Source organism: Amphiura filiformis, chromosome 12, assembly GCF_039555335.1.
Source record: "Amphiura filiformis chromosome 12, Afil_fr2py, whole genome shotgun sequence".
Lineage (NCBI taxonomy): Eukaryota > Metazoa > Echinodermata > Ophiuroidea > Amphilepidida > Amphiuridae > Amphiura > Amphiura filiformis.
The window spans coordinates 19039793-19051381 of NC_092639.1; the positions used below are offsets into that span (position 1 = coordinate 19039793).

At 37.5% G+C, this 11589-nt stretch overlaps 1 protein-coding gene across 1 annotated transcript; it reads left to right on the forward strand.

Annotated features, from left to right (window-relative positions):
• Positions 1 to 1726: 1726 nt before the first annotated feature.
• Positions 1727 to 7713, forward strand: LOC140166687 (uncharacterized). The gene is made up of 5 exons (XM_072190185.1): positions 1727 to 1979; positions 2097 to 2241; positions 3702 to 3751; positions 5205 to 5833; positions 7612 to 7713. The coding sequence occupies exons 1-5, from the start codon at positions 1727 to 1729 to the stop codon at positions 7711 to 7713; spliced, it is 1179 nt and encodes a 392-aa protein (XP_072046286.1).
• The last annotated feature ends 3876 nt before the right edge of the window (positions 7714 to 11589 follow it).

Consider the following 11589-nt stretch of genomic DNA (forward strand, 5'->3'; position numbering starts at 1 on the left):
TCTGTCCAGTTACTTATTTGTGGAACACATCTCCCACACCTTTGTGTAAGTCCAAATTGCGTTAACGCATTGAAATCTTAAACTCGTTACCCGTGTTCTTCGGTTATATTTATAAATGCGCTTTTATAAATTCGCACGTGACCACCTCCGCGCTGCCATAACAGCTTATAGACAGTAAGTCTCGAAGTGACCTACTACATAGCGAGTGGTCTTTCTATCAGCGTATAAGGCGCGTCCTTGCGTCAAATACCCGTGAAAGTAGGCGCGGACCCGTACATTTTTACGTTACGGGTCCGCGTGACCCGTAAAATTTGAACCAAGCATAGAGCAGAAAATCCCACTTTTTTGTTCCACTGGAAAATCTGGTACACATAATACGTCCAGCTGCATGAGTACACTTTCATTGTAGCTTCCCATCAAGTTTTTCTTGAAAATTAGTGAGGACCCTTGAAATGTCAAAGGTAAGGGTCCGAGGTCGTACCCTTTGAAAATTGGTGAGGACCCTTGAATTTTAAAGGCAAGGGTCCGGAGGACCCTTGGATTTTTTTTTTTTCTTATTTCAAAGCCTGCTTTCTATACATTTGAATGCAAAGGTGGAACAACATGAGACTGATATGCAGCTTAATTGTATATTTTATTCAACTTTGTGATTATATTGTAGACCTTTCCGTCGTTGAATATTTTTTTCCATCGTCAAATACTTTCAAAATGTTGTTTTTGATAACATACGTATTATAAATTCGTAATTGCAAAATGTGTAAAATTTTGCAATTCAAATAATTAATACTTAAATTTGATGATATTTATCTACAGAGTTCCTATTCATTTCTGTATAGTGGTCAATGCATGAGGATTTGGTCAGGTTTGCTGGTCTTAGTATGTCGTGCCCATGGCTCACTTGCGTATTTATAAAAGCGCATTTATAGATATAACCAAAGAACACTGTTTACGAAACAAGAACTTCGTATTTGTTACTAATTTAGCATTAACCGATATTTGTAGCTGCTGCTGCGGCAGTGAGTGGATTTTTATTACCAGATAAAACATCTTAGTTGCAACCGATACAAAGTGATCTTCTTACTGCATCTGTACATACTTGCCGTAGCAGTAGACTGATCAATTACATTAAAATTACATTTGCAGTAAAATATGTCAATTTTGAAAAGTTTGCCATAAAATTGGTATTATATCGCGGATTAAAAAAAAATCTAAATTATTTGATATCATAAGGACATTCCTCGTATTAAGAACGCAATGTCTGATGTGCTTTCATGTCCCACAAAAAATACTGTGTAAACGTTGCTATACGATCCCTTAAGGAACGTCATTAAAAGCTCCATTTTGAGTTCTCTAATTTGAAGCACGTCCAACGATACTCCAAGCAGACAGATTATTACATTGGTAATATGGTGTGAAACGGTTAGTTTTACGCAATTTGCTATAACGCCCGTGTCTAAGCAAGGCCAATAAAGCCACATGCTTCTCACCTGTCTACTTACTTATTTTCGAACGCATCTCCCACACCCTTGTGTGTGTCCAAATTGCGGTAACGTATTGAAATCAGAAACTCGTTACAGTCACGATCGTCCAGATTTCATCTTTAAAGCCCATCATGGCAGATCATTCTTTTTTTCATGGCTTTCATGACAAATTTGCAATTGTCCTGACGATTTCAACATGTATACTTGCTGTATTATTAAACCTGGTGGTTATATCTGTCATCGGAATGACTTCACATTTACGGAACAAGAGATTTGTATTTGTTACCAATTTAGCGTTAACCGATTTGTGCGCTGCTGCGGTAGTTAGTGGATTTGTATTATCAGATGAAATATCTTGGTTACTACCGATACAAAGTGCTCTTCTTGTTGCATCTGTGTTTAACATACTTGCTGTAGCAGTAGACCGTTCAATTGCATTAAAATGGGCTCCTTTGCAATATGATGTAACAATCACTACTCCTCGTTGTTTGATAGTCTGTATATTAGTATGAGTTTTTAGTTTTTCTATTTACTTGCCAGCGTATTACTTGCAAGGATATGCAGTCGCAGTTACAATCTCTTTGAATTGTTTCATGGTTTTGATTCTTATCACAGCAATAAATTACGCGACTGTGTTTCGTTCCATAAGTTCAGTAAACATCGACATGTTGGGTCAGAAACAAGCTTCAATCCGTCAGAAACAAAGCTGGGATATTCTGATAACTTTTTCGCTTATCCTGGGAAGCAGTTTTTTTTTTCTGTTGGCTACTGATGTGCATATGCCTTTTTATGCAATATGTCTACAGGTACTCGTATTTGCCCGAAGGATTTTGGTTGACGACGAAGTTTAGTTTGGCATTGGTGTCTTTGAATTCAGCATTAAACCCAGCAATATTTCTATGGAGATATCCTCGTCGAAACTTCTACTTGCCTCGTCGTCTAGTATTGATCATGTTGATACACATTTGTGACGTGGTATATCGAAAGCAGACACTTTTAGACAGGATCGTAAATGGAGAAATAACCAAAATGATAGTTTCAGACTGGAATATAACTGGCAACTTGTATTTTTGAGACATTTTTCAAGGTAATTCCTACTCTCAACATTGTCAATAATATTTTTAAAAGTCAATATCTCAATTTCCAATTTTATAATACCATAACTTACGAACTGAATATCTTCGCTTAGGAATGTCCGATTTCATTGGGAACACGGCGTTGTGGAGCAAAATATCTCTATATTTAAGATTTTAAAGTAATTACCTCAAAATTGATTTCCTGCTCAAAAGTGTCTGTTTTTGACATGACACGCCACATTTGTAAAAATCATTGTCGTAGTTCACTTATCTGAAGTAATATGAACAATACTAAAACAACATAAATTGATGCACGTTTATTAAACATACCGTGATCAGTACTGGTACATTTTTAGGGTATTTTAACGCATAAACCAAACATAACTAAATAAGCGATAAAAGGAATATATCAGCTATCACATATTTGAATTTTGGACAATTAACCGCTCCGTTTTTGAAATAATAGAATTTTACAAAGGTACCTCATTTTTAACCCGTTCCACGGAGTCAAATATCTATCAATGACACCTCATGCGCTAATGATGCGCAGTGATTAGCGCTCCAAATCAATTATCATTGATTGATATTTGAATTCGTAGAAAGGTGTGAAAACGAGGGAGTTTTGTTAATTCTTATATTTTAAGAACGGTGTGGTCATTTGTTAGAATTCAAAAAGTACGTGATAGCTGATTTATACCTCAACCACATCAAGTATTTAGTTATGTTTTGGCGTGGCGTTAAAATACCCAAACAATTAAGTTTCAAGTGTGTGACGATACAGTTCTTTCCGAGACACCATGTACTTGACGAATGAACAGAATATATTAAAATGTCACGAAAACAAAATACATGGACCCTGTAATGCTGACCCCACAGTCTTTAATACAATTTATAAAATGGTATTTCAATTGTATTATGCATTTACCAAACACTGAGGGCCATGTAATCGATTTCTTTCCAGTACCAATCTACGCTTGCTGTTGTGCTTTTGTCGTCCTGGGTTATATGATCTATATGGTGCCTAATTAAATGAAAGGACGGTAGGCACATAAAAGAGAAAAGGAAAAAACGGAAAGGCAAAAGAGATAATGACTACACATTAGGGAAAATATTAGACGAGACGAAAAGCAGGTTTTGAATAAAGATGCACTATATTGACATTCCTCCTTGAACAAGGCAAGCTATTGCTTGATAGTCTGTATGTTAATATTGATTATAGTTTTTCTATTTACTTGCCAGCGTGTTTAATACTTGCAAGGATATGCAGTCTTGATTACAAATATCCTTTTCCATTGTTTCGGTCCTATATTCATCATGATTCTGATTCAAGTCACAGCAATAAACTACGCGACTGTGTTTCGTTCAATAAGCTCAGTAAACGTTAACATGCTGGGTCAGAGTTACTAAGTTACCAGACTATACACATATCACACTATGATCACTATCTCACATGGAGCAAGAAAGACGAATCGCGAAAGTCCAGTGACCGCGCCGTCTTTTCGGGAGGGGCGGTTAGTGGATTTTTATGGTTAATCTTTCTTGATTGCACGCTTAAGTTGTGTAAACATATTGCACAATAAGACATATGCAAATTGGTAGAAAACAGAGAAGGTGCTTCCCAGGATAAGCGAAACAGTTATGAGGATATTCCGGCTTTGTTTCTGACGGATTGAAGCTTGTTTCTGACCTAGTCCGACCTTCCTGGACCTTCTATTGCGATCTTGCCCGGTACATCTAACGTTGCGGGGACCACAATCCCACCTGACATCCTGGCTACCCAACAAAGACCTGATCTGGTCCTCGCAAACAATTTTTTTGTTACGTTGCACGAAAAAATTTGGGCAAAAAAACCCGTTTTTTTGGATTTTCTCCAAAATGAGCATTTTGGCCCAAATTGGACCTCACAGATGAATAATTATTCATCAAGTCATTTCCATTCTAAAATGTATACTTTTATATTCTTTAGACTAATAATTTTGCAGTTATGAGGCCCGAAAGTTTTCATAATTCCAGGGTTCAGACCAACCTTAATTAATATTTTATTAAAAGACTAGTCTTAAATTGAATATCTAACAAAAGTATCCAGTAGTCAGAATTGACAAACTGTCCATAATGGAAGAAACATTATTTAATATTTGTGGGGATTTTTCAAAACAACTTTCCATTTTTCCCATTTGAGGGCAACACAACATTTTATTTTTAGGCCTAATTTGAGACTGTTAGTTATTACGCAGTTTGCTTAAAGCAAGTAAGTAAGCCACTCGCTTCTCATCTGTCTGTTTGCTTATTTATGGAACGCATCTCTCACAACATCTTGGGTTATACCTAAATTGCGATAGTGTATTCAAACCAAAAACTCGTTACGATTAAGGATCATTCAGATTTCATCTTTAAAGCCCCATCATGGCAGATCATTCTTTCTTTCATGGCTTTCAAATGATATTTACAATGATCCTGACGATGTCGACATGTATACTTGCTGCATTGTTAAACCTGGTGGTTATATCTGTCATCGGAATGACTTCACATTTACGGAACAAGAAATTTGTATTTGTTACCAATTTAGCGTTAACTGATTTGTGCGCTGCTGCTGCAGTGTGTGGATTGCTATTTTCAGATAGATCAACTTGGTTACAACCGATACCAGGTGCTCTTCTTACTGCATCTGTGTGTAACATACTTGCTGTAGCAGTAGACCGTTCAATTGCATTAAAATGGGCTCCTTTGCGATATGACGTAACAGTCACTGTTCATCGTTGCTTAGTTGTCTGTATACTAATATGGATTATTATTTTTTCTATATACTTATCAGCGTATTACTTGCAAGGATATGCAATCGCGAATGCAAATATCCTTATGAATTGTTTCAGGCCTATATTCATAATGATTCTGATTCTGATCACAGCAATAAACTACGCGATTGTGTTTCGTTCTATAAGCTCAGCAAATGTTAACATGCTGGGTCAAAAACAAGCTTCAATCCGTCAGAAACAAAGTCGGAATATCCTGATAACTTTTTCGCTTATCCTGGGAAGCAATTTTTTCTGTTGGCTACCGATGTGCATATGCCTTATTGTGCAATATGTTTACAGGAACTCATATCTGCCCAAAGGATTTTGGTTCACGATGCGGTTTAATTTGGCATTGCTGTCTTTGAATTTAGCATTGAATCCAGCAATATTTCTTTGGAGACATCCCCGTCGAAACTTCTACCTGCCTCGTCGTCTGCAAACGATTATGAACTATTTCAAGCAACGTCGCAGTTTAGTTACTAAAGTATGTTCTCCTGATATGAATACTGTTAAAAACGACCAAAAAAACATTGATACCCATTTGTAAAGTACGTTTCATCGTCATAGTTCAGTTATCTAAAGTGATATGATACACGTTTGTAGAACGTATCGTTATTAGTACTGGTGGGCTGCTCACAATTCCCACTTAGTCCAATCCCATTTGGTCCAATCCCACTTATTCCAATCCCATTTGGTCCAAATCCCACTTTGTCCAGACCCAGTTAGTCCAATCTCACTTAGTCCATGTCCCACTTAGTCCATGTCCCACTTGACCATGTCCCACTTAGGTCATTCCCACTAGGGCCATGTCCCACTTAGACCATGTCCCACCTAGGACATGGACTAAGTGGGACATGGCCCTAGTGGGACATAGAGCAAGTGGGACATGGCCCTAGTGGGACATGGACCAAGTGGGACATGGCCCTAGTGGGATTGGACCAAGTGGGATTGGACCAAATGGGATCGGACCAAGTGGGAACTGGACCAACTGGGAATGGACGAAGTGGGAATGGACCAAGTGGGAATAATCCGTACTGGTACACTTTGCTACAATATCTTGAAGCATGATAAAAGGAAACTTCTGTCATTGTCTGTAAACACAGCTTAGATTACACTTTTTTCGCAAAGTCATACTACTAGTACTTTAAGAATGAACATAATACATCAAAATGACACAAAAACAAAATAATTTGCGAAACTACAACCTTTAACATAAGGTAATTTCAATTGTATTGTGCATTTAACAAACAATGAGGGCCAGGTGATCGATTTCTTTGCAGTGCGAATATGTGCCTAATGTTGCTGTGCGTGGGTATTCAAGAAATGGATCTGTAAGGTGCCTACTAAAAGAAGAGAAAGGACAGAAAAGAAAATCAAAATGTAAAGAGTGAATGACTTTATTTTTGCGGAAAAGACGAGACTAGCTGAGCAGCTTTTTGAATGTTACATGCAGATGCAATATTGGCATTTTGAATAAGGCAAGCTGTTTCCGAGACGCAGGGCAACGATGAACAATGCCCTGTCACCAGCCCGCCTATGGGATCTAGTAATTAAAAGTCCCCTGCAGCAACAAAGTGGAGTGAGTAGGCGGGTTGTTGAACACATAGAGAGAAGAAAAGTAACCGGGAGTAGAAAATGTCAAAGCTCTTGTATGTAAACCATTGTGCAGAACTGGGTTCTCTGCGCAACGAGCAATCAGTGAAGGAATGAGTACGTGTTGGTTTCCTATGCGATTCAAGTCCTTCATAGAAATACCACTAAGATGCAACCCAACTAATCCAATCTGAATAGTATAAGAGCCCAAACAGCGTTGATCATAGTGGCCGAAGCATTACAATTTATCATACAGGCTGTATCAAAATGATTGGTTCCATCGGTTATTTCCAAGAATGTCATATCAAAATACAACATAAGATTCACCTAATTTGTATTTAAATGTTGTAAATGATCATACAACTATAGATTGTGACCTTTTCAAGAGGATCGAATGTTACATTTGGGAGAAGCAGACTTTTCAATAAACACTAAAACTGATGGGTAGTAATCATTTTGATACAGCCTTTATTTTATTCCTGATTTAATGGGATATTTATCAGACTATTTTACCGTAAAATTAAGGTACCTGTTGATATGTGGTAGGTCATTGCGCGCGAAGCTTGAAAAATATAAATTTTACCCTATTTTGGCCCAAAACAGTGTTTTTGTTCGGGTTAAAAGGTTACATGCACAGTGCAATTACTGTTTCATGTTTTCTTCTATCAGGAAATAGGAGGACGTGCCCTCAGCAGCAAAAAAGAATCTTCTGATTCTGAGAAATATGGTCAGGAAGAGGATCTAATTTCAAGACATCAATATGAAGTGTGAAATGCTTAAGAGAAAAGACTTGTAAAGGAGAGAAGATGAGTGAATGAACAATTCAGTTTTGGAGTTGTTCAACTTTGATTGTTAGCTATCCCCGGCGTGGTGGCCTAGTGGTTAGAGCGTCCACCTCACGATCGGGAGGTCGCGGGTTCGGATCCCGGCCGGGCCATACCAAAGGCTTTAAAAATGGTACCTACTGCCTTCTTGCCAGCCGTTCGGCATTGAAAGAATGGAGTAGGGAAAGTTAAACACATTGCTATCAGTGGACTAACCCCATGCTGTAACTTTTCTGCTTGCAGACATGTGGCCTAGGGTTATGAAACGGAGATAGGCGCCGCCCAATGGGCCGAAAGGCTTGGGAAGGATTTAACTTTAACTAACTATCCAAGATTGCGGCTCCTGAACACATTAAGTAATTTTGTGCAAAGAGCACACTGAGTCAAAAGTAGCGAGTAACATTATTATTACATGCAGATGGTTTATAATGCTGACGGATATGGTAAGAGTGTAGTAAGCACCGGGAACCCAAAGACAGAACCTTTTGGGCCCCGTACTCAAGATGGACAATATCGGAGCACGCTCTTTTGTCAGGAACTAGAATGTGGTTGCAGGCACTATATTTTGGAATACGGCCTTTTGATGGGTTAGATGCTTTATAATGATAGTTATTATATTATTATATAATAATTGTAATTTTATGCACAGTCATTTTTTTCAAGGAGTTATACACGTGTTTGAAAATATATGCTTTTCGCTTATGATTATGGACTTCCTAAATAGCTTTTGCAACTGATATCTACATTGATACCGTTACACGAATGCAAATTTCACGTAGCTTCGTGTTGGTTTGATTAATGGTTTGATTACAATAGACGGATATAATAAGTATAGCAATAATTGAAAACATGAATATTATAGTATAATACATTCAATTTCACATTAATACTTAACACGATTTTTGATTGCAACATTTTTACATGATTTTAAACGTGCAATCAATTTCTTTCAACATTGCTTAGTTCAATTTGTGAGTGAAATTTCGACATCACCGCAATTAGGGATTCCCTCTACATCATCAATATCAGAAATATATACTTTTATAAGGAGGATAGGGATACCAACATGGCATGCATGTTTTTATAACCGAAAGTAGCCTAATATGGACTAAATTGTGTATGTTAGAGGTCATTCTCTCGATGTCACAACAACTGAATTGACTTTTACGGTCAATTACGACTGTAGTTTTTTCCACAATGGTTGCAGTTTTAAACCAAACCGCCTGCCTGCATGCTGGTCTCAATTCCTACTACTGCATATCCCGCGTCTTCTTGAAACAAGTCCACAAAGGTCTCCCTGTACGTTCTAAGATTCTATTTCTTGTGCAGGTTTCCAAGTAAACAGGTCAAATCATCTCAGATGTTACCATTACTTCGGCACTCCTATAGTGTCCTGCAAACCGCGCAGCCGTCTTCTGGTGATTTTTTGAGTTACAGGCAGAACGCACCCAATACAATTCTTTATTGGTCACTTCAGCGCTCATTTAGTAACATTCAAGTATAGCACACGTCAATTGCTTTACCAATTTTCTTATTTTCTTAGTTATGGTCCAGGCTTCATATCCATTAAGCAGGAACAGTGGTATTTTAAAGGACGATTTGCACATTTAATTGAGTTTGTTATACACTCCATGCAATTGCCTTTGATGTGTTTTTGTATCTACGACTCCAAATACATAACATCTTTAGTTTAAGCTGTTTTCCTCAGTTTGGATTGCAATCTATGACCATGCATTGTGCTTTATTCTCATTCATGTCTAACCCCATGCGAGGTGCAGCAATTTCTGAACAATTCCTGCGCTTGGGGTGGAAGCTCTATAGTCCGACGGCTCTTTATTCCGACGGTTCTTTATTCCGAAGTTCTTTAATCCGATGGTTCTTTATTACGAAGATTCTTTATTCCGACGGTTCTTTATTTCGAAGGTTCTATAGTCCGAATTTAAAAAAAGTTCCCTAATCCGAATATTAAAAGAGGTCCTTTAATCCGAATTTTAAAAACGGTTCTCTAGTCCGAATATGAAAATAGGCTCTATAGTCCGAATTTTAAAAAAGGTTCTCTAGTCCGAATATAGAAATAGGTTCTCTAATCCGAATTTGAAAAAAGGTTCTCTAGTCCAAAATTACAAAACGGTTCTATAGTCCGAAACGGATACCGTGTTCTTTAGTCCGAATTGGTAAACGGGTTCTATAGTCCGAATTTTATTTTTATCATTTGTTTCAGGGTCAAATCATCAATTGTTAAATAAAAATCCGCTGCTGTTCAACATGGTTGGTTTCTCTGGATATTTTCTGTAGCGTACATTGACGTTCGCCTTTATCCTGGTGATATTTTCTTCATTTTTATCCGTTTTCCTTCCATTATAATATTATATACTAGTAATACTCTACGATGTATTCGGGCATTGTCGAGTTCAAATTTTCATAGCGCCTTCCCGCCATGTAAATGCTGCGGCCTTTTCATTTAAACAAATATTAGTCATTTAAACAAATTAATTTACAGAATAGTTAAAGTATAGTTTTATCTTGCGATTTGGGGGTGCCCGGGATGTAAACTGTTTCAATGTACGGGTAGTCTTGTGATTAAATCACCATCATTTTCAACCCGTACTCTACCCTGAAAACCCATTTCTGGCCATTTTTCAATCCGAGGGCCTGCTTTATTCAAAAATTGTGTTATGCAACTTTTTTGGCGATCCAAGTTCATGTGCAGGTCTCAAATATTTATTTAAGCTATAACATGTATAACATGCCTCTTTTTTTTTCCACAGAAAGGCCAAAATATCTCTAAAAAGACTTGTTTTTACTGGAATCCATCTACATTACATCGTGATTTGGTGATGTACGCCCTTTTAGCAGCAGAGTCATCTCGTTTACCATAAACTCTGCTTTAGTCTTATTTAGCTAGAGGTTATGTTAATGTTTTAAAACTTCGGACTATAGAACCTTTTTACTAATTCGGACTAAAGAACACGGTATCCGTTTCGGAATATAGAACCGTTTTGCAATTCCGGACTAGAGAACCATTTTTTGAATTCGGATTATAGAGCCTCTTTCTGTATTCGGACTATAGAACCCTTTTTAAAATTCGGACTATAGAGCCTATTTCTATATTCGGACTATAGAACCTTTTTTTAAATTCGGACTATAGAGACTATTTTCATATTCGGACTAGAGAACCGTTTTTAAAATTCGGACTATAGAACCTTCGAAATAAAGAATCGTCGGAATAAAGAACCTCTTTTCAATTTTTTTTCGGACTAGAGAATCTCTTTTAAAATTCGGAATAGCGAATGCTATGAACACGTGTTCGGACTAGCGAACCTTCGGACTAAAGGACTTTCGGATTATAGAACCTTCGGATTATAGAGCAGTCCCCGCGCTTGGCGGCAGTATCATATACAAATGCAATGGCATCTGTGAAGTCAAGATCAGTTATATTAAGAAGAAAAACACTCTGACTTTTCCTAGATTTAATTGCGTATAGCCTAATCTCTCCTCCATGTCGTCTATAGCAGAGCTGAGGCAATAGCTCATATCGACGAACAGATAATTATGGTGCCAGAGCATCACCTTGTAGCACACCTGATAAAAGATTTCAAATACACATGTGTCACCATCTGGGGTCATCACTTTAGTCTTTACCTTGACAGGTGTCTTCAAATGCATTCATAATGATATCTGGGATGCCATATAAAGTTTTCAAGATTTTAATCAATTTGCCTCTGTCAACTGAATCGAAAGCTTTCTTGAAATCGATAAAAGTTACCACTGCAAAGATGTTCTTCTCTTTAATGCCTCCAATGATCCATATCAAAGCCATATT